The 24,268-nt window shown below is 43.5% G+C and overlaps 1 protein-coding gene across 1 annotated transcript in view; it reads right to left on the bottom strand.

Moving 5' to 3' along the window:
• Positions 1-7,413: 7,413 nt before the first annotated feature.
• The window catches only part of LOC115297079 (coiled-coil domain-containing protein 162-like), a 59,839-nt gene continuing 42,984 nt past the window's right edge, over positions 7,414-24,268 (bottom strand). The window contains exons 11-18 of the mRNA XM_029945537.1: positions 23,983-24,150; positions 21,936-22,088; positions 21,022-21,153; positions 20,031-20,183; positions 18,141-18,350; positions 14,331-14,451; positions 11,186-11,313; positions 7,414-7,608 (exon numbers count right to left, since the gene is read on the bottom strand). Of these exons, the coding sequence (XP_029801397.1) occupies positions 7,498-7,608; positions 11,186-11,313; positions 14,331-14,451; positions 18,141-18,350; positions 20,031-20,183; positions 21,022-21,153; positions 21,936-22,088; positions 23,983-24,150 (1,176 nt within the window). The 3' untranslated portion in view covers positions 7,414-7,497. The remainder of the gene's footprint in view (positions 7,609-11,185; positions 11,314-14,330; positions 14,452-18,140; positions 18,351-20,030; positions 20,184-21,021; positions 21,154-21,935; positions 22,089-23,982; positions 24,151-24,268) is intronic.

Below are 24,268 nucleotides of genomic sequence, written 5' to 3'. Positions count from 1 at the left end.
CTTTCCCAGCCTTGGGCGGGCTCCCAGGTACTTTTTCCTGGAAAGCTCGCCCAGCCTTGGGTAGTTAGTTTCTGCAGGTGCTGACCAATATACTGCTGAGACCACTCTGCATGCAGATCTCTGGATTTCCTCTTTCTGTGACGTTCTACCCTGGTCCTTTGCTCTGGGAACTCCAGCTGCCTTCAACTGCCGTGACGTTAGCTCTATCTCAACTCAGGAAGTCCACTGGGCTCTGAGGTCCTCTGCCTACATTGCTTAGAAATTCAAGGCAGTAAGCTGGGTTGAGCGTTCCCTGTCTTCAAGAATCACTGTCCTTTGCTCAAAGTCCAGTGTATTAAAAGCCACTGGTGTGTGTGTGTGTGTTTAGTTTTCCAGTGTGAGGTAAGTACAGTTTATTACTTCATCTTGGCCAGAAAAAAATGTTCAAGATGAGGAGTTTATTGTTTTCAAGAGGAGGATTTTAAAGTCTTAAACTATTCAACATAAGTATGTCGGCTTTGACCATCCCCAGTTGCTTTCTCTTGCTTGTCCCCCATTCACTTGGCAGAGGTAATGACTGGAACTGGCCTGGTGTGAACCTGCCCCGCCCCCAGCATTTTTATGTACTATATTTGTACCTGAGGAAATACATAATGTGGATTTTTATTTTAACTTCTTGCTCACTACTTGCAGATCTTTACGAGTTAATATATGTGGCTCCACCAAATTTCTTATAAATTCTCAGTTGGCAAATGTAGTAGGAGTATCATAAGTGTCTATTGAAGGATAGTAGGGTTGCGATTTTTAGTTTTTACTGACACTTCTGCAGAGACTATCTTAGCGCCTTCTCCCTTGTTTATGTGTGAATATATCTTTAGAGTAAATGCAGAGAAGTGGAAGTCTGCATCATAGGGTTTACACTTTGAAAGATTTAACAGACTGAGATCGCCTTCCAGTTCCCACCAGCTAGGGTAGCAGAGTGTTTTCTGTATCTTTTCCATCTGATACTGGCAAAGTTAAATTTTAATACTCTGCTGAATGAAATGATTTGCTTGCTTACTATCCTTAATTTGTATTTCCTCTGAATTGTGTTTTTCTGTTGTCTTTTCTTAAAATTGTAGAGTTTTTTATCTTAAAATATGCTGGGTCCTAATCTGTGGTCAATGGATTTTCATCAGTCAATATTTCTTCAAGTGTTTCTCCTTGATTATGATGTCTGTATCACCAGAGTACAATCAGGAGACAAGCCACATAGTATGAACAGAGAAGGTTTGGTATAAAATATTAACTATAAGAGTGGATTGGAGTGACAGGGCATATTTGTAATATTTTAAGAAGTAAAAATTTGCAAAGCAGTAAAAAATTCTAAGCAATACAGGCATTGGAAGATAAGAAGTGGCCACTATCTGTTTTTCCTCAAGCTGAATTCCAGAAATAGTTTCAGGATACACCCTTGGCTCTCTGGATGAAGTCTGTAGTAGCTGCAAACCCACTGCCAGGCAGCTCTGCCTGGAGAGATGTCATCCCCGTGGGACTCTGTGAAGTCATCCAAGGGGATGCAGGGTAAGCCAGGCACAGGTACCACCCCAGTGGTACGCCACTGCTAAGCTCTGTGCACTGCTAGAGTTTTGCCCAGAACCAGGAAGAGAAATCCCTCCAATACCATCTACTGACAAAACGCATACCACCTAGCAAAGAAGTATTTATTTGTAAGGTTCAGCTCTGTTTTCATTATAATGGTGGAGCGGGCCAACAGGTGGATTCAAATCTTAAAGCCCTTGTTTCTGTAAATTATGACCTCCGAGCACTTATATTTATTTTGCCTTTGCTGAAAATCTCAAGTGGTTCTTTTCCTGGTTGTGATGCAAATATTACTACCAAAAGGTCTGAGTCACATTCTTCTACCTGCTTTGGTTGCTGTAGTTTTTCATCAACCTTTTCTATTGGGTATGGAAGTACGTAGGCACCCAGAGAACCCCCTGTGTTCCAGACGTGGCCTACCTCCATCGTGTACCAGCACGATCTCCCCTTGGTAATCGGGATTGACCATTCTGGCCGGTGGAGTAACACCTTTTGCTGCCTATTGGTTTTGGCTTATGAATCCCAAGATGGCCAAATGGCAGTCTTGTCTTAGATCTTATATCAGCAGACCCATCGGTGTGTCCTTGGTTGAAACATACCTTGGGAACTAAGATCTCCAAACCAGCACAGCTTGAGGTGGTTGAAATGAGAAGTATAATCATGAGGAGCCCCTCCCATTTCTATCCCTTGATTCCTGGATTCATATGTCACCTGTGAAACAACTCAGTCCTTTCAAGGTGGTATCTTTCAACTGTCACAACTGAGTTTTCAGTGAATTGTTACACCGTTTAATTAGACCAGCCATTTCCAGGTGTTCAGGGATGTTCATTTCATGGGCATGCATTCACTGCAACATTTCCTTTACTGTGAAATTGATTATTCCTTAATTAGAAACAATGCTGTAAGAAATGCCATGATAAAGCATTCTCTGAATATGTGTATCAGATGGTAGTGCTGGCAGAAGCATTATAGACACAGGAAGGCAATCCTATCCAGAATGTGTGTCTATTCTGCAGATGAATCTCTGTCTTCTATGGTGGCAAAGGTCCAATTTAATCAAATTGCCATCATGTTGGGTGGCTGTTACCCATGGGAGTGATACCATATTGCAACCTCAGTATTGGTCTTGGCTCTTGACAGATTAGGCAGTTGTCAGTAGTGGATGACAGCCTTGATAAGGGGAAGTCCATGTTGTTGGTTGAGCCCATGCATAACCTCTAGCTCTGCCACCAGGGTCACATTGTTCATGGGCCCACTGAGCAAGCACTGGGGTAGCTGGGGAATGAGACTGACACACATAGAGTGAGTGCATTATATTATCCACCTGATTATTAGAGCCTTCTCTGCTGTAGATGCCCTTTGCTGGGCAGGGAAATGGGACACAAATATCTTCACCATGTGTTCCCATTCTGAGATCCATCCACATACCTCTTTCCAGATTTACTTGTCACCAACCTTCAGTGTTTCTTCCGAGTCTCTATCCAGCCAAACCATTGGCAACTATGCAGGAATTCACGTAGACATGTACTTCTGGCCATGTCTCAGATCAGACACAGTGGACAACTAAATGTACTACTTGCAATTCTCACAGGGTATGTCACGCTCTTTATTTAGGCTCACCCCCAAGTGGAGCATAGTGCAGCAGCTGTCCTCTTTGGGTGTAACCAATATGTCATACACAGACCAGTCTATAAACCAGGATTAATTTTTTTTTATTGGCCAGCTAGTCGTTAGAAACACCCCAGGTCAGAGGTATTGATTGAGAAAGAGGATGCAACAGAAGTTGGTGTTGAAAGAATCTGAGCCACATGTTCATGGTCTCTCTGTACCTGTCAGACCTCAAGCAAGTTAGGTCAATTGTATACTATTCCCACTGATGATAGCTTGCTGCTGTGCCTGCTCAAGTTTATGACCAGGCGGGTACTCCAATCCAAATCATGATGTGAAACACAGGCTACGTGCTCTCCTACTATCCCATGGTTAGGTAAATCTCAACCAAGGCACAGAAGGAGAATAGTTAGCCTCAGGAGAGGGCATAGCTTTGCTTCAAAATTTTAGGTTTCTGCCCTGTGATTCTGCTTGATAAAGGCTCCATACATGGCAGGATACTTTTAGTATCATTGGCTTTGCTGGATCTTAGGACTTATATGGCAGCACAGATCATTCTTTAACTCAAATTCATGAGAGAGCCTTCTCTTGCTCTGGTCCCCACTCAAAGTTGGTAATTTTATACATAACTCTATTGGTGGGTTGAAATAGCAAACGCAAATATGGTACATGTTGCTTTCAAAATCCAAAAAGGCTTATTGCGCATCATGCTTTTGTTTTTCATGGTACATAGTGTGAGATGAAACAACATGTCTTTCTTCTTGGAGGGGCATATTTAACATGCTCCAAACCGTTGCACCCCCAAAAAGCTTCCTTGGGGTTAATAGCCCTAAACTTTTGTGTAATTCTGCCCTTTCCCTTCTAGTTCTTGTATGTCTTACTAAGGCACCTAAGTACTCACTACTTCCTATTCATCATATCCAATCAGCATAATGTAATCAACATAGTGAACCAATGTGATTTTTGTAGACTATCATGATGATCAAGTCTACAGACTATATTATGGCAGAGAATAGAATTGACAAAGCCTTACGTCAAGACTTGGACAGAATACCGCTGTTCTACCAGGTAAAAGCAAATTGCTCCTCATGGTCCTTACAATTTGTTATGGAGCAAAAAGCATAACAAAAATAGGTCAATAATTGCATAACAAATGCCAGGAGGATATTCCTTTGCCCCATTAAGATACTTCATCTGAGATAGCAGCTGCACCCAGGATCACTATGTGATTAAGGTGTGAACCTGATAGTCCCTAGTCATTTTCCAAGATCCACCTATTTTCTGCACAGGCCAAAGTGGTGAGTTAAGTGCTTCCTTCAAGTTTTGATGGTGGCATTAATCTCTGCAGTTTCTCCAGGGATGTAATGTTGTGTCTAGTTTACTTTCTTGATAGGGGAAGTTCCAGGGGCTTCCAATTATCCCTTCCGACAATAATGAGACTTGAACCCATGGGTTAGAGAACCATTCAGTTGTTAATCATGTCTATTCCAATTATACATTCAGGAACTGCAAACATAAAACCCCCTGGTGGGTCCATGAACCAACCGAGTCCACTGTAATTTGAACCTGAGACTCCTATTACCTCACTGGATCAAGCCCTCATTTTGACTGGTGAGCCACAGAGTGTTTTGGGTTCCCAGGAATTAGAATTAATTTAGAATAGTGCCTATTCTTCACCAAATGGTCTGAATAGTTTTTCCTTTCGGATGAACAGTAACTCTAGCAAATGATGGAAGATCTCTTAGGAAAATGTTTGGAAGAAGATTTACAATATGGTGCAGGGTCCTTCTTCAAGGGGATCCAGGCTGCCCTGCAGTCAACGGGCCCTGCCTAGTCTGTGAACTGGCTTAGCTGTGGAATCCGGGTGAGAGACTGTGACGCCCCCCTGTGCTGACCCAGGCCAGGCTTTAACACCGGAGGTCTTCCTCTTCTATAGATCAAGTAGTATTTCTAGTTGGCTGCCCATATGTTTCCATTCGGGGGAACACATTGACCAGCAAAGATCTCTCTCTGCCAGGTCTGTAATCTGACTACTGAGCCTTCCCTGCTGCCCTTTCTAATATACATACCCACCTTGTGCCTGGCAGTTGCCTGCTGCTATTCTGGGATTGCATCATGACCACTGAAATGAGAGAGCCCATCTCAACAGCAGTGAGAAATGACAAGATAGTGAATTCAACTGTCATTGTAATTTAGCATTCTGCACAATTAAAGTGTGTGCTTCATTTTTAGCAGTATTACCCCTGTGACTACAAGAAATAGATTTTTTTAAAGGCTACTGTGGAAGCTCTCTGGGTTTCAGACTATGATTTGAGCTGAGAATTAAAGGACCAGCACTTGTCATTTTCTTCTTAAGTGCTGAAGTGCATCCAAAATAATCCATCCCACACCCCAGTATTTATGGTCGTCATTACTGCTGTGAGCGTCAGTGTAGTAGCAATTTGGGTTCCCAAGGCACACATTTCTGTAGGTACTTTATCAGAACCTACCAAGGCTAACAGCTTGGTTAATTGTCACGCGACTGCACGTGAAGGATTACTAGCATTCCATTTTCTATTGTCAGGATGCTCAGCACTGTGCTCAAGCCCAAGGGTGCAACCAAACAAACCCCCAAATCCCACCTTTGTGAGTCTGTCCCCTAGGATCCCTCCACTATTCATATCAGTTCTATATAATTCATGGGCCAATTAGGAGACAGAAACACACAGTAATTAAACTGGGAGATCGTTTAATATAAGGAATCATTAACTATAACAAGGAATTGAAGTAATGGGAGGAATGGCTGATTTGTAATAAAGAGAGCTCCGAAGAATATAGGGATAGCAGATACAGTGAGCAGCCATCACCCTCCAGGGCTGACATCCACTGGAGAGGGTGTGACCTCATTAGACAGGGTGTGACCTCATTAGATGGCTCACTGGATGGCAGAGAAGTTCACTGAGGCTGTGAAGCAGTCCTCACAAAAGGAAAAGCAGGAAAAAGCCCTTCATGAAAGGCGCCGAGCTGGTGGCACTCCACCATGAAGCTGCATGCAGTACCGGAAACCCGACGCTGCAGAAGCCACACCCGGCAGGAGCCTGCCTAGAGAAGCACCCCAGAAGCTGGGAAAGAAACCCTTCCTCCTCCAGCGTCCCTCCAGGGGTCACTACTGACAAAGCTTAATATCTGGTAGTTGGTGAAGAAATATTTTCATGGTCCATATTAACTATGCCACAGCAGACAAGGATGAATTTAGAGCTAAGAGCTCATAAGTTGAGAACTGGTGCCATATCTTGTTATGCTGAACTTTTAAAAAAAAATTTTAACATTTTCAAAATTTATTTTTGAGAGAGGGAGACAGAGCGGGAGTGGGGAGGGGGCAGAGAGAGGGAGACACAGAATCTGAAGCAGGCTCCAGGCTCTGAGCTGTCAGCACAGAGCCTGATGGAGGGCTTGAACCCATGAACCATGAGATCATGACCTGAGTCGAAGTTGGACTCTTAAACGACTGAGCCACCCAGGTGCCCTGTAATGCTGAATTTTAAGCTTTGATATCAAAGCTACCAATTTTCCTCTTGGCTTTTTTTTCATGTTCTATTTTAGAATTTTTATGTTTGTATGTATGTGTGTGTGTGTGTGTTTGAGAGAGAGTATATGTGCATATATATCTTGAATTCATTCAGAAGTCCTTACATATGGTGTAAGGTGATAATTTAACCTACTTCGTATAGACTCAACCTTCTTAATTTGAAAAGCTACATATATCATATATAAATTTATGTATGCAAATGTTTCTTTGGCCTATTCTGTTCATTCTTCTACTTATTTATTCCTTTACTGAAAATACATATCCTCGTCTGAACAAAAAGACTTGAATTAGAATTTACAAAAGTCTAAAAGGGGTTTAGTATTTGTAGGAAGAATAAAAAGAAGTGTTAAGAGGGGAAGATGTTCTTAAGTGAAAAAAATAGAAATAAGTGCTTTGAAGGTTGTTTAGGTTTCTCTCTGCTCTGGTTTTTCACCATTAATAAATGCTGCTCAGCAGCAATGCCATCTCTCCCAGCTAACACACCTCATCAGCCATCTAGAACCCATAGTGAGAGGCTGGCTGTTGACCAAAGGCAAGCCCTAGGTTGTAGAAATGCAAATTAACTCTTAGGTCTTAGAATGTAAGGCCAAACCTACGCCACCTGGAACTTTTGAGATGTTATCATCTCAGTTATTCCATACAATATGCTGATACTGATAATAAAAATTAGATAAAGGTTTAATGGAGGTTCGAATCATGTTTATTGATTTAGATGCTCAAAGAAATAAAACTTGGAGGGTATATAATTACCAGTCAGGTCCTTATGGGATTATGGATGGAGCGCTGTGAACGTGAAAAGCTGAAAGGCGAACATTTTCTTCCACATTGGGTAGAAAGACATTGTCAATCCTTTTTTTGTGTTTAATAGGTACCTGAAATAGAAAGTTGAAATAGATATTAGAGATATCATTACTTTAAGACCAAGATGATTGGTTCAGTCTGGGTTAGGCCATTTAGTGTGCCTTCTTGTATTTGACACTTGTCATAAAGTGAATGGGTCAAGAATTAGTCTATCAGGGGTACCTGGGTGGCTCAGTCGGCTAAGCCTCCGACTTTGGCTCAGGTCAGATCTCACATTCGTGGGTTCGAGCCCCGCGTCAGGCTCTGTGCTGACAGCTAGCTCAGAGCCTGGAGCCTGCTTCCGGTTCTGTGCCTCCTTCTCTCTCTGCCCCTCCCCCTCTCATGCTCTGTCTCTCCCTGTATCAAAAAATAAAAACATTAAAAAAAAATTAAAAAAAAAAGAATTAGTCTATCAAAGGAAAGCCTTTTTCAAGTAAGGAAAAAAAATTCCTTAATATTTTATCATTTGTGTTAGTCCAGTGTTTTGCTCTGTCTCATTAAGAAAATCATTGGTGGTCTTACATTCCAGCCATGTATAAATTCTTCTTCAGTATGCATTTATCTGATTTGTCTTAAGAAGTCAGAGCTTAGATAGATTTGAAGAGGCTCCAATTCTTTTATGCCTTTCCTGGACCTTATGCTTATTGCTTAGGGTTTCTGTAGTATACACATGTCAACGGGCCCACAAAACACTTCCTTATTTATTAGGGTTTATTTAGACCATCACCCTTCTGAATCTTTCTTTTTTTTTTAAATTTATTTTATTTTATTTTTTTAATACAACACAATTTATTTTAACATATGCAATTATTTTCCATCATTTACAATACAGTAGTTACAATGACACTCCAAACAGAAAAGCAAAGTAAAAAATCAAAACACCAACTTCTATTTCATGTAATTAGACTTATACAGAAATTAGACACCCTTCTGAATCTTTCAAATACAGTGAATCTCCTCTGATACATTTAGCTACTTGAGCAGCCTTCTCGACCATGAGTTGTGATCATCAACCTCCCCCACAACAAGCAACATTTGCTTTTGGGAGTGAAATGGAAATGCAGGGAGTCTTAAAAGCCCTCATGGTTCCATACACACCAGCTGAATATTGCTTCCTTTTGGAAAAGGCTTTTGCAGAAACAAATTTACATATACTAGAATTTTACCTTTTGGTGAAAGATGGCGGCACAAAGATTGGTAAGTCAAGCCAATGGTGGGCAAAAATAATGTGGCACGATTTGGTCAAGGATCTCAAATGCACGTTCCTGACTGGTTTCTTCTCTTTCTGTGTATGACTTTTTAACTGCATGTTTAGAAATACTGCAGCAAATTTTTGGTCCAATAACCATACCATCAACTACAGAATTATACCCTCAAAAGAGCCTTGAAATGGCATATTTTTCTGATATAATGATTAAATAATTTCCTTTTAATTTTTCTCAAAGCAAGAGGGAAGAATTTTAAATGTATTGTGTTGATATGGAAATGTCTAGAGGAGATTCTGAAAAACAATTGGGCAAAGGTGTAATACTGTTATGGCCAAGATTTCAATATCATCCCCCAAAACCAGAGACCACCAGGGAGACCGAGTCATGCATGCAAAAGCAAAGGGCTTTATTACGGGCTTAGGCTGGCCGGGCCTGAACTCGGGCTCACAGACCTCACCATCGCAGTGGATCTGTGCTGAGAGCCCTGAACAAAGGGGGGGTAGGGCCTTTATGGGTTTGGGAAGGGGGAGTTACAGGAAATTGAGACACAGGTACAGTGACCCAATCACAACATTTAGAGTATTAGCCAATTACAGAGTGGACCCAGGACCCAGGACCCTCACGTAGGATGTAACTAGCCATAAGTAATAAGTGATTACCTATAGCTTCTATCTCTAGGCCTGCCCTTAGGAATGATAAGGGTGTTAGCTGGCCTTTCCTGATTGGGTGTTACAAGGGTGGTCCCTCCTGCCTTGGGCAATGTGTGCCCTTTCATTGTCTAATGATTCTGGGAAACCAACACCTAGGCCTCCAAGGTTGAGGGGAATACTTGAAACCTGTCATAGAGTCAGTTTGGTTCAGACCTGTGTCCTTACAATACTTATTAAAGTAGTGCAGAGAAGGCAGTAGAAGAGGGTGTAAATGTTTTACATAAACTAAAAGCTGAAAAGTTAAAAAAAAAATCTTCATGTACATGCTATACCTGGACCTAATCTGTGTGCCAAGAATTTCTTCGGAGGGTAGATTTCTCACATGTTGTTGTTTTAAGTTTATTTATTTGTTTTTGAGAGACAGGGAGCAAGTGGAGGATGGGCAGAAAGAGAGGGAGAGAGAGAATCCCAAGCAGACTCCATGCCAATAGATGCAGAGCTTGAACCCACAAACTGTGAGAACTGCTAGTTAATTATCAGAGATGATTGAAGAAAAAGAAGAAATTTAGAGACAGAACACAGCAAAAGTGTTGATATTGACTTCCACATCCATTTAACACTTTTTAAACTAGCAGCATCAGATCTCTTATCTGAGTTCCGTGGCACAGCAGAAAGTTTCAGAAGTCATTTTAACATTTATTTATTTATTATTATTATTTTTAAATTAGTTAAGTAATTATTAATTTACTTTATTAGACAGAGCATGAGCATCAGACGGGCAGAGAGAAGGGGAGACACAGAATCTGAAGGAGGCTCCAGGCTCTGAGCTGTCAGCACAGAGCCAAAGGGGGGCTTGAACTCAAATCACGAGATTATGATGTGAGCCAAAGTCAGATGCTTAACCAACTGAGCCACCCAGGCCCCCTCAGAAGTCATTTTAAAAACATGTGAGAAACAGGACAACTGGGCGTCTCCGTCAGTTGAGTGCTTGACTCTTGATTTTGGCTCAGGTTTCATTTCACAATTCCTGGGTTCAAACCTGAGCCGAAATCAAGAGTCACTTGCTGGGATAGCACTGGGTGTTGTATGTAAGTGATGAATCATGGGAATCTACCCCTAAAGCCAAGAGCATACTGCATACATTGTATGTTAGCTAACTTGACAATAAAATATATTTAAAAATAAACAAATAAATAGATAAATAAATTAAGTGCTTTTGGGCTGAATTGTTTCGACATCAGAATTCTTTTATTGAGGAGTAGCATCAGCAAGATGGCAAAATAGGAAATCTTGGACTGTCCTTCTTCCCATAAACACATTGATTTGGCAACAATTAATGGACAAAGCCCCTTTATGAGAAATCTAGAATTTTATTGTCTAACCCAAGTCTAGATAAGAGCCTGATACATGTTTTTTAATATTTATTTATTTTTGAGAGAGAGAGAAAGAGACAGACATAGAGAAACAGAGCTTGAGCAGGGGAGGGGCAGAGAGAGAGGGTGGGAGACACAGAATTCGAAGAAGCAGCCTCCAGGCTCTGAGTTGTCAGCACAGAGCCCACCACAGGGCTCAAACCCACAAACCGCAAGTTCATGACTTGAGCTGAAGCTGGATGCTTAATGGACTGAGCCACCCAGGTGCCCTGATATATAATCTTTAAATTTAAGTTTGAAAAAACCTAACCTAAAACCATAATTTTATATTTACAATATCATTGTTTCAAATATATAATCAAATTTATCATTACTTACAGTTTCTGGCCGTTGAATCCTTCTTGTTATTTTACTGCTCATAAGATTAGTCTTTAAAAGGTGTTGCTGGGAGTATCTGAATGATGTGGAAGCAGAACTCAGGGAGCACTGAGCCTGAGATGTAAGGCCTATAATGTTAAAAATGTTAAATTATATCTCTGGTTGCAATGTATGGGCCTAGATCTAATCCATAAAATTTTAGAAAAGCTCAAAATGGGCATCTAATCCAGCTTTGTCCATTTTGAATGAAGATGTCAAAACCTGCATGGACTCTCTTGCCTGAGGGTCACATGACCAAGTGAAAGAGAAGGACATGACAGTGACTTAGACTCTGGTGGGTAGGAGTGGACAGACTTAGGGATATTCAAGTGAATAGGCCTTGGTAATTAACTGGATTTGCAGGGTGACAGAGAATAGCTCCCAGATTTCTGGCTCACCTAACTGGATAGATGTTAGTTTTAGTTTATGGTGGATTTTGTGATCCTGGCATGTATAAATTCAATAATAATGGTTGGTTACAAGATTAGAAGAGTAGGTGGGTAGGAAATATGAGTATGTAAAGAGAAAGTCGATAAATAATAGTTCAGCATCTCTGAAAAGCTAGGAGCAAATGGGATGAACATTGGGACTGACCCAATGGGAAGGAACAAAGCACCTTTTCCATTTTATTGAAAGGGACAGAGAAGCAGCTGAGTATCTAATGTAGGTGAGCTGGGTCAAGAAACAGAAGGGGGAATCCCATGTGATGACTTTTTTTTAACTTTTTAAAATGTTTTTATTTACTTTGAGAGAGAGCATGAGCAGGGGAGGGGCAAAGAGACAGAAAGAGAGAGACAGAATCCCAAGCAGCCTCCGTGCTGTCAGCACAGAGCCCCATGTGGGCCTCGAATCCATAAACCGTGAGATCATGACCTGGGCAGAAATCAAGAGTCAGATGCTTAACCGACTGAGTCACCCAGTCTTCCCCCTGCCCCCCTTGTGATGGCTTTTAACCACTCTGTGCAACTGGAGGTAAAGTCTTGGCTGGGGAGGATAGCGTCTGAAGATCTGAAGAGACAAGGTAGATTTAAAATAGTTGCTGGGAAGAGGAGAGTGAGCTGACCCACCCTCTGCTCCAGGGGAGTGACATGTGAGCAGGGCTTAAACCCACCAAACATCTTAGTCTCTGGCTTTTGTGATTTGTTCAAATTGGGGCACATAACCCAAGTCAGCATGGTCAGGAGCTGATCCTTTTTAACTATCCCATCTCCACACCCACTCCTGTCACGTGAGCTACAGCAGAGGATGGAAGGTACAGCGGTGACAGTCATCTCCACTTCCTTTCTGCTCCCAGCATTTCCAGAGCTCACGGGTGCAGACAGAGAAGTCAGGCCAGGGAAGTACGTGAAACCTGGATCAAGCGAACTGAAGCTGGTCTACCTCCAAACATTTCACAGTTTTGTCAGCCAAGTGATTTCATTTTTTTCCTTAAGCATTTTAAGACTAACTGTACTAGAGCATATTATAGTTTCTCAGGAGTTGCAAGATCCTAAGGGGACTCCATGCTAATGCAAAGTAAGGAGAGCTTGCTCCCTAAGTCTGCCTTTGCTTCTGATGCTTCTGAAGTAGGGAGCAGGGTGGCTGCTGCTACCATGGCTACAGAAAGGAGAGACCTCGGTCACCTCATGCTTTCAGCTGGACAATAGCTGAGAAAGGAGTGGGGATGGCTGACTTCTAGCTGGTCACATTAATAGTATAGCTATGGCCTTGGAGTGCTGGGTATTAAATAGACAGGTGTGATCCTCCAATGAATTTACACGTAGAGTCACTGCAGCAGGGGACAGGTGGGGGCTGGGGCTCAGGAGTAACTTCTAGCTCTACTTCCTGGGAAGGAGGCTTCTCTTTCACTCCTGCCACATCCCTAGTCCTGGGAATTAGGGTTCTGCCCCTACCCTGCACCTATCTCGTTCCTCACTCTGCTTCTGCTTCATAAATGTGCAGGTGTTGGAGGACCTGGAGGGCCAGTTTGAAAGGACACATTAACCCAGAAAGAGGTTAAAAAGCTGCTTGGCTGGGGCACCTGACTGGCTTAGCCGGCAGAGCAGGAGACACTTGATCTCACGGTCCTGAGTTCAAGCCCCACATTGGGTATAGGGCTTACTTAAATAAATAAAAATAAATTAAAAATGCTTGGCTATGTTGGAGGCAGAGGGGCAAGGGAGAGACAAGAAAATGTGTGGAGAGGAGAGTGCAAGATACAGAACTGCTCGGGTCAGTGGGCAAAATAGGGCCCTGGGGTACTTTTGACGTTCTTCCTCTTTGGGCAGCGCAGCTGGAGTGTGGAACCTCACTCTGCGCTCAGGGCCCAGGCAGTAGGCACAGAGGCAAGGAGGAGAGCCCTGGGCTTTACCAGCAAGCCCAGCCCTGCTCTGAGCAAACCCAGCGTAACTCCATCTTTTCTGTTTGATCTTTGACACTGATCTTTCTGTTTGTGAAAGCCTGGTTCTTACATATTCAACTGATAAACAGCGGAAAGCAGACCTAAAGGACACACACGTATAAAGTATATATAGTAACCAACATTTGTTTAGTTATTCAGTCCTGGTGACTGATATTTGACGATATTTTTGATGGTCAGATCAAAAAAAGAACTTGGAATTAATTTCATCCTCAACTTATAGGGAAGGAGGCTAGTGTAGAGATACCCTGGGTTTGGTTTCTGCTCCGCGTTCCGCTGCCTGGAGGGCTGTTTTGATTGCCATTTCCGTAGCACTCCTCAAGGCCCCAGCGCCCAAGAATCATATACTTTATAAATAACACCTGAGAAACGTAGTCATTGATGTCCTAAGGCATTAAGATGCTTCAAAATATAGTGAAGTACCCAATGTTCTTTAAGTGGTATATTACACCCTCCTGAGACCAATTTTTATGACTGAAACCTTTTAGTATAGGACGTCAGTATTCCAAGGTAAACTAAAGTGGAAAGTTATGACTGCAAATCAGAATCAAGTTTTATTCATTCATGTATCATTCATTCATTCAATAGACATCATGGAGCACCTATGCAGTAACCGCTGGGTTGTTTTGGTTAGTCCTTGAGACCTTCCTTCAATTCAGACCCCAGACCCTGGGGCTGCGTTTTAGCCAGAGTAGGGGACATGCTTACCGCCTGGTGAGCTCATCTGGACAGACAATCGCTCAGCGTCGTTAAGCTGACTTTGTAGCTCTTCTATGCGCTGGAAGGCATCCAGCTTCACGCTGCGTTCCTGGGCAAGCCGGCTTCTCAGCTGAGGGGAAAAGTGCTTAGGAAGCAGAGATGCTTTTTGGTGCACACTTTTGTTCCTGGGGTTACTAGGAGAGTGTGGGTCCAGGCCACCCCAGGAATATAAGTCTTTACCCAGTCCTGGTCAGGCTGAACTCAGCCTTCTGAAAATCAAGAGCTCCAGGAAGGCTAAAATTTAACCAAAGATGAGAAGAGGTAGCCCTTGGGTCTCCTTATTACCTTATATTAGCCAGGAGTTTACTCACAAAATTTATATATTTTATGTTTATTTCACCAGCAGGGAGGGGAAGAGAAGAGGTGGAGAAGGGCCCCCAGGTCACAGAGGACACTGTAGGCCAAGCCACGAAATGACCCCAAGGACAGTAGGAAGTCCCTGTATAGTTCCAAGCAAAGAAAAAACTTGATCTCTCTCCCAGATCTCTGTGTTCAGTTCAGCTCATCATCTGCAGGGACGCCCTGAACCCCATCTCCCAGGCCTTATATAAGGCCCATACTCAGAGGTGAGCTTTCTTTTTTTAGTGTTTTTTAAATTTACTTTGAGAGAGAGAGAGAGCGAGCCAGCATAAGCAGGGGAGGGGCAGAGGGAGGGAGAAAGGGAATCCCAAGTAGTCTCCACACTGTCAGCGTGCTCAATCTCACTAACGGTGAGATCATGACCTTAACACAGATCAAGAGCTGAAGGCTCACTGACTGAGCCACCCAGAAGCCCCAGAGAGGCGGTCCTGGTGTTCACTTGCGTGGCTCTTGCTAGCACAGCTGACTCATATGGCTGGATCCAAGGTGCACCTCATCCAAATAGATGAGAGGTATTTTTTCTTTTGAAATTTATTTTTATTTATATAAGTATAAATTTATATCCATTATAAAAAGTAATTTAATCATAAAAATTATTCAAAAGTATAAAAAAGTAATATGATTATAATTATATCATAAAATTATAAAGTATAAGAAAGTAATATTAGTAGGGTGGATTGAATAGTGTCCCCCTCATTCATATCCACCTGGAAGGTCAAAATGTGACCTTACTTAGAAATAGTCTTTGCAGAAGTTACAATGAAGTCATACTGGATTAAGAGTGAGCCTTACATGCCATGACTGATGCTTTTATAAGAGGAAAGGGTACAGAGACACAGAGGGACACTTAGGGAGAAGGCCATCAGATGAGGAAGGCAGAGATTAGAGCGATGTAGCTGCAAGCCAAGGAATGTCAAGCACTTCAGGCAGCCACCACAAGCCAGGACAGAAGCGTAGAACAGAGTCTTCCTCAGAGCCCCCCAGGAGGAGCCCACATCTTGATTTCAGGCTTCCGGACTCCTGAACGGTGAGAGAATAAATTTCTGTTGTATTAAGCCATCGAGTTTGTGGTAATTTGTTACAGTAGCCCTAGCAAGCTAATCCACATGCTAATCTCAAAACTTCAGCACACTCTTATCTGCATAGACCCAACCAGAAGGCATGTGAATTCTTGACGCTGTAACCACAAGTCAACTTACAAAAGTTAAAGGGGCAGTTTCTTGTGTGCACAGATTCTCTCAAGTGTAGTGTAACTTTTGGTAGAAGATTAGATCCCCAGAGTTAGGAAAATGTTCTAATACAAACTAGGCCGAAGGTCCCTCTCTGTACTTCAGGGACTGGTATAGGCTCCTTGATCCCCATGGACAGGAAGCATATCAAGACTTATCATATCAAACTACATCAAACCACATCAAGAAAAACATGATCAAGACTCCCTGAGCCAGACTGGGGCTAAACCAATTTGAAAAATATAAACAAAGGAAAGAAACATGCTTAGTAAGGACGGTGTGTTATGTTAGGACCTTAAAAAGGACCTCACCCCACTTCACAGAGATAGGTGCAGTGATGTGCCCAAGATCCCACAACCAATCCAGGTCTATATGTTTCCAAAAGTGTCCACCTTCATATTCCCAGCAAAAAGGCATACAGTCAATATCTATCAAGAACTGTGTATTAGTTTCTGTTCTTAGTGCTTCATTTGAATTACCTGACTTAATTCTCCAAAAAAATCTCATGAAATGAGTAAATTGTTCTCCACTGCACAACAAAGAGACTAAAGCAGAGAGACCACAGATCTAGCCTAAAGTCACACAGTGGAAGTCCCTGGGGAGCAGGATGTGAATCAGGAAGTCTGACTCCAGGAACAGGAGGAAGGCAAGGACATTCGTGCTCTCCAAGGTCAGGTGGTCAAAATCTGTCCTTGGAATTGGAGGTTGGAGACGGACTAAAGAAGTCACTGTAGGTCATACAGGCTCTTGCTGGCTGAGGGTAGATTGCTAGTTGGTGGGAAGTGAGACCATAAGCCCAGGGGACAGGAGCTGCCAGCAGGGGTGGGGGGTGGTTTAGAAACATCCAGTGATCGTTTTGACATATATACACTAATGATATGTATTTGCTGAGAGAAGCCTCAAAATATTTTTGACTACTTTTAGAATCTCCGCTGTTAGACAAAAATTAGCTATTAATTAGAGAGGACTTTGAGAGACGAACTCCTTATTTTTGTGGTGGTTTTGAGAAAAGCGTAATTTGAAAGATAAATATGTGACACTAAATTTTCCTAAGGATTCAAGTCATATTTTTGCTTAATTGTCATAAATATGAAATTCTAATTTTTCTTTTATTCTAAAGCTACTTATTTTCTCTCCATTTCTCCAAAAATTTTTCTCTAGCACTGCCTCAATTCAATATTTTATTCTCCTTAAATTTTTGTCCTTTGTTTTTGTAGACTTCTCCCCATTGATCTCCTCTTTGAGCACTTGAAACATTTGGCCAATGATTTAATTTTTTTAACTTAAAAAAAATTTTTTTTAATTTTTGAGAGAGAAAGCAAGTGCAAGTGGGGGAGGGGCAGAGAGAGAAAGAGAGTGAGAGGGAGACACAGAATCTGAAGTAGGCTCCAGGCTCTGGGCTGTCAGCACAGAGCCCGATGCGGGGCTTGAACTCATGAGCCGTGAGATCATGACCTGAGCAGAAGTTGGATGTTCTACTGACTGAGCCACCCAGGCACCCCGGCCAATGATTTAATTTAACTTTCCAACTTCTGTTTCCTAATCTCTCTAGTGAATTAAGTAAGTGATTTATTCCTCCAATGAATACATGAGACGTGCCTGTTCTGGAAGGTGCTGTTTCTTTTGCCTCCTGTATTGGATTATATTCTGTGCTCTCCTGTGTTGGAACTGGCATTAATCCACATCTACATCTATTGTTTCCTCCTCTTTTTTTTTTTTTCTTTTCTTGCTGTTGGGGTATATGTAACAAAAACATATTGTGTCTAGAAATCACTTATGCCTTTCTTTGTTGTCTCTAAAGTTCCAGAAACACCTTGAATAAAATCCTCTTTTAATAACTTCCATAATACTTGCTGCTTTTCCAGATTACAGGTGGAATTTTCTAAAGGATTCCCTAGCTCAGAAATTGTAGCCAGATGGAAACATGTTTCCCACGTGGGTGCTAAAGGCGCCAAGATTCTGGGCCTTGAGGCAGTCAAGCCGTCCTCTCTCACCACGGGCAGCGTAAGCATCACCCAGCATGGGCAGAAATATTTCCATTTTCCTGTGGGCCTAGGAATGACAAAGGTGGAGGGCACCAGAGGCACGGAGAAGGCCAGAAGAAGGACCCAGCTCTGGCTGGTGCACCCCAATTGGCTATCGAATGGCCACTACCTCCCACTGGAGTTACCTGTCGGAGTTCTGCCTGAGTTCTCTTCTCCTGAAGCCGGCCTAGTTTCGAAGCCCTCTCAGCCTCTTCAGTAAGGAGCTGCAGGTGCTGGTCCTTTTGCCGCACCTCTTCCAAGAGTTTCTCCATGCCGGAGGTCTTCATTAGATCTAGCTGCTGCCGGTGGCGAGTTTCCTGGGTCACTCTGTGTTGCAGCTCTCTCAGCAACTGGGCCTGTGGTGGGAAAAGGCCAAAGGAAATGAAGAATGCAGACTCTTTCTTCTCACCAAAAGGCAGGGAAGAAGTTGCCCAGCACAATAGCCATCCCCTCCAGTAGGGCTCAGAGGCGCAGCTCTGTGGAATATTCCTGGGCTCAGGATAACAGAGCCCAGAGGTCCTGTTTGGGCTAGCAGGTGGCAAGACTAGGAGGATCTAGGCCAGCTTGGCCTGTACTGGAAGCCCTAAGCCAAGAGTCAGGGGGAGAACAAAAGAAACAAACAGCAAAAGCCAGGCAAATGGTAATGTCCCTGTGCAATACCAGGTCAAGTAGTTTGGTCTTTTAATGCCCAAATTTGATGATAGTATGTATGTTACTTAATTTGTTAACCACATAGTTATATCTGCCACCAACTACATTTGCCTTGTCACTGAGCATTTGTCATGAGACAGCAGGGAAGGGTCAGCCTGGGGAGAAGAGGGTGATGTAATACAAAGAAGTGAGTGGAGAAGGGAGGTTCTAATTGTGCCTCTGTTTTGACTTCCAAAATAGCTTTGGGGAAGTCAGGTTCCAGATGGTTAACGAAGGAAAAGCACAGTAATAATTTCGTTCTGTTTTGAGATATTTTTCTAATCAGGAGCACCATAAGTACCAGATGGCCAATCCTCAATTATAATACTAATACTAATAATACTTGTATGGTGATGTTACAGTTTACATAACTATACTCCATTCTTCACCTGGTGTACGATAATGGAGGACATAGGGTTCAAAAGAAACAAATTATATGTCGTGTTTTAAATATGCCCAGCTTTCCCAGGCTCTTATTTAAACTCAACTCTTCTCTCTCTAAACCTAGGCTCTTTCCGGGGCACCTGGATGGCTCACCCACTTAAGCATCTGACTCTTGGTTTCAGCTCAGGTCATGATGTCACAGTTTGTGGATTTGAGCCCTGCATCAGGCTCCGTGCTCACAGCAGGGATTCTCTCTCTCTCTCTACCTCTCTGTCTGTCTGTCTCTCTCCTCTTTCTTTCTCTCTCAATAAACAAATAAATAAACTTAAAGAAAGATACAAAACTGTTAAAAGAAATAAAAATAAGAATACGAAACCTAAACACTAAATCTGCTTCATTCATGTTGAGAGAGTTGGCACAGTTATTAAGAACTTAAACTTGGAAACACCTTTATTGTGCTGCCCGCCCCTTTTGAGCAGTAGTGACTTCTGAACTTCCGGCTTAGTAGGGGTGTGTCATCAGGCAAGGACGAAAGACTGGAGAATAAAGCTGATTGCTAGGCCACCCTCCATGTGCAGAAGGTCACAATCGATGGAAAGCATGCTTGGAGATGAAAGGACTGTGTTGAAGTCAGAGACCTACCTCCCAAGATGCCCTCTAGGCACAAAGATCCTCTGAGAAACACATACACATACACACTACACACCGAAGAATGATCTTTGATAAAGGGTATTTCATTATGTTGGCCAACCTTTGGCCATTCTCATAGGTGTCTAGGCTAGAAAGGAGGCCGAAGGGAAGCTGAGGTCTGGGCCATCTTTCTCTGGCAGCACCATGCGCTCAGCCTCAGCCGTGGAGTCCCCGTGACTGCTGCAGGTGGCAAGGTGCTGCTTCTGGGGCCATAGTCACCTTTGCAGAGCGAGTTCAAGGGAGGGAGGAAGGGGGTTCTGGGGCTCAGATACCTGGTTTTCCTGCTGCTTGCGCATCCTGGTGTTGTCAGCCTGAGCCCCGGCCAGGGCCTGCCGCAGGGCCCCTAGCTCCTGATGAAATAAAACTGCTTCTTGTTCTGCCATCAGCCTGATGCGCACACACTCTTTTTTACTTTGCATAGCTTCCTGTGAACACCCCAAACACAGGAAGATAGGAAATGAGTTTCCTTTCCATAGTTTTCATTTCACAAGAGTCTCTAAACCACTTCATTATCTGTCGTTTTAAAAAACTTCCGGTAGAGGGGTGCCTGGGTGGCTCAGTTAGCTCAGGTCATGATCTCATGGTTCATGAGTTAGAGCCCCAGGTCAGGCTCACTGCTGTCATTGTCCAAGCCTGCTTTGGATCCTCTATCTCCCTCTCTCTATGCCCCTCCTGGACTCATGTTATTATTCTCTCTCTCTCTGTGTCAAAATAAATGAACATTTAAAAAAAACTTCTGGTAGAAAGAAGCTCTGGTCACCTGCTCTGTGTCTTCACTGAAGAACAGTGTCACAGAGCAAATAGGGACTTTCAGAAACACTAAGTGAAAGTTTCCAAACCACTCTTTCTATGTGCTTTTGTTTCAATTTGCCTTGAAATAGATTTTCCACTTGTTTTGTTACTTCATTTTCCTCAGATAATCATGTCTGAAACTCAAAGGTTTGCAGTGTTTTGATGAAGCTGCCTCAAGCCCTTGGTGATGTCTCCTCTCCATCTTTCCCCTTTTCTCCTGCTAGACTCTCTGTTCTCCCATTTGCTTCTTTGCCATTGGCCTCTGGCTCTTTCCTATTTCTCTGGAGGCTCTGACATTGCCACTTCCCTAGAAAACTCCCCGACTGACTGTCGGATCCTTTAAGATGGTTGGTCTTGCCACCTGACACGGGACACCGGTGCTGGCACTGGCCCAGGGGATCCAACCCGCCCCACACCTCTCAGCCACTTGCTGCCTCGCGGGTGGGCGGGGCCTCCCTCCCTGCCGTTCACCTCCTCTGCCCTGCGCTGCTGGGCCTGGAGGCGAGCCCGCTGCACAGCCAGTCTCCAGTGGCCCAGGCTCCTCACTTTGCACACCAGGGCAGCCAGGCGACAGTTGTCCTGCTCCAAGGCCTGCAGCTGCTCCTGCTGAGAAAGGCTTGCGCTCAGAAAAGGCTGCCCCCATGGGAAAGGCATATATCCTAACATCAGAAACGGGCCTTGGGGCACCTGGGTGGCTGACGTTTTTTTGTTTTTTGGGTTTGTTTTTTTTTTTTTGGTTTATTTATTTATTTTGAAAGAGAGTATGAGTGCCAGCGGGGGAGGGGCAGAGAAAGAGAAGAGAGAGAGAATCCTAGGCCGGCTGCACACTTAGCACAGAGCCCTAGGGTGGGGGGTGGGGAGGCTTGATCTCACAAATTGTGGGATCATGACCTGAGTGGAAATGGGGAAATCAAGAGTCAAAGGGTCGGGCGCTTAACTGACTGAGCCACTCAGGAGCCCCAAGCGTCTGACTCTTGATTTTAGCTCAGGGCATGATCTCACAGTCTGTGAGTTTGAGCCCCGGGTCAAGCTCTGGGCTGGCAGTGAAGATCCTGCTTGGGATTCTCTTTCTCACCTTCTCCCTCTGCCCCTCCCCCGCTCACATTCTCTCTCTATTTCTCTCCCTCTCTCTAACACACACACACACACACACACACACACACACACACACGCAGACACAAAGTAATAAAAACTTTAAAAAGAAAAAAAGGAACGTGCCTTCCAGAGGATGACACAATTTTGCTGTGAGCCCTGGTGCCCTTTTAAAGCATCTGATGCAATGCTTTCTCAGGGAAACTGGACTGGAATGCATACACACACGCGAGCGGTGAGGGCAGATGCTGGAATGAAATGCTGATATCCTATCGCTACATGAAATCACGTACTTTGGCTGGGTTTTCCTTCATTCCTTCATCAGGTCTGGCAGAGCCCCATTTTTTCTTTAGGTCCTTCATATTGTCAATCCCTTCTGTTCTTACTTCACTGATGAGCTCACACACTTTCTGGATCAAATTAATCTGATTATCATCCAGTTTTTCCTGCAAATTGCAGACTCAAGTTCAGGAAAGGCAGTGGAGGAAGAGTCATTTTGCCTTCTAAAACCCAAATTTCAGAAATGATTTCACATGAAAAAAAAATCATCCACCTACTTATTCTATCTGGTATTATCTGGAAGTCTCCCTAGCAGCCCCTTTACTATTGTCTTCAGTCCACAAGGCTTCATCAGATATACCCTACATGTCTTAGAGCCTAAGCTTTCAGATGCCAAGTCAAGTTGAGTGGATAGAAGAATGAAAGGTCACAGGTGGAAAACTGAGTCATTCCTCCTTCCCCAAAAGGTTACTTGAGAATTTGAACCTAGGGATTTTTGCAGTCAGGTTGACTCAGCAGAATCGGACCAGATAAAACACTGTATAGATGAGCCGCTAATGAGGAACTACATTAAAAATACAGCAGAGGAAGGAATCAGGCTGGCTACTTTCCCATTTCGGTTCCAGCAGAAGTCTCATTATGAAATAGTTTGTTCTAAATGGCTTGTGGATAAATGGCTTGTGGTGGAACAGCTTGCTCATTGCTAAGTACAGCTACAGAGCCAGCATCCTTGGGTGAGGGGTGAGAGTTGGGTGTCCTTTCATCTCTGAACCACTTCCCTGGAGAGGAAAGCAGGAAGATAGCGCCCAGCTGGGCAGCCCTGGCAGGGAGTCTGGCTGCCGGCCACACAGGCCACACAGCGAAAGCTTTACCATCTACTTAGGAGCCTGGGGTAGAACAGGGACTCTCTGCTTCGGATGGCCTGTGGAACAAGTTTAGCCTGGGAAATATAGAGAATCCACTTTCTGTCTAGGAATCTAGCATAAGTTAAAAAAACAAAACAAAACAAAACAAAACAAGAAAATGTTCAATAATTTCATAGCCGGAAGATGACTTGGCTAATTCCAGACTTTACTGTCTGTTTACTCGTCTCCTGCAATGCCAGGCCCAGTGCATTTTAGTTTTGATTCTCTAATATCTATAAGCACTTGTGTTTTTTGGACCCTTCATAGGTGAGGAGGAATCTCCAGTCCTCTCTGGAATGACCAGGCCAAGGCAGAGCACTGGTGGAAACTCCTGTCAATGTAACAACTTCAGGGGCCTGGAATCCCCCAGGAGAGACGGCAAAGTAGGACCCATTTGGGGCCGGCTCTGGGAAACATCCAATAGCAGGAGAGGGGACAGGTTTGTAGTGAAATTCACAATTGTGGGGCAGCTGCGCCAGGCTCTATGATGGCCCATTTTAGGCACGGGGCCTCCATCTTACAGCTGCTCAGACATCATAAGAAAGTGACAGGCTTCCACAGTGCCATGGGCACATGGGCACCCTGTCACTCCTCTTCTGGATGGACCTTCACTGACTGGTCAGCAGCTGCCTGACACTGGACGTGAGAGAAAGGCTGGTGGGCATTTGAAGGGTGGGTAAAAATCACTGGAAGCTAATTCAAATTCTGAATCTGTCCAGTGAGCTTTCAGGAGGTGCATATTGCTACCTACACCAGGGTCTGACCTGGCTGTGGGCACTGCACTCTCCTGTTTGGATGGTCACACTCCACGGACAAAACGGTGATATTAACTGTTGGGGGGTTTGGAGAAGACACTTCCCCACCTGTCCTTCACAGCAATCAGATGGCAACAATGGCCCTTGGCAGCAGGGTGAGGAAAACAGCAAAAATCTAAACTATTTAAAACTCAGTGTCCACAGTGGTAAAATAATGAGAACCCATTGCTTACCCCCTCTCTGCAGCGAACGCTTAGAGCCAGAGAATTCTTGGGCCCAACAGGCTCCTATTACCTCAAGCCCATTCTGTCATTGTGACTGCTCTGTGTGCAGTGGCTGTGGAGGTCATTAAACACTCGGCTCCCACAGGACTGCCCAGACGTCCGACACAGGTCACTTACTTTTATGTGTAAACATGTCGCAAACAGAGCCTGGACTAATGCTTCATATTCTTCTTGGACTTCTTTTCTAATCTGCTTTTTGAGATTCAGATTTTCTTCTTCCAGATCTGTGAGTTGAGCTCTCAGAGCAGTGATTTCCATAATCATATTATGACTGAGCTCTGCAACCTAACATCAGGAATAGTTTTTTCAATGGAAAATAACTCAAGAATTCCAAACTGCCACTACAAAATAGTTCTTTGTATACCAATGTCAAATTTGCTCTTCTACCTTGAAGCTAATGAAA

Source organism: Suricata suricatta, chromosome 7 (assembly GCF_006229205.1).
Source record: "Suricata suricatta isolate VVHF042 chromosome 7, meerkat_22Aug2017_6uvM2_HiC, whole genome shotgun sequence".
NCBI lineage: Eukaryota > Metazoa > Chordata > Mammalia > Carnivora > Herpestidae > Suricata > Suricata suricatta.
The sequence above is the reverse complement of the archived record's forward strand: the minus strand, read 5'-3'. Positions and strand labels throughout refer to the sequence as shown.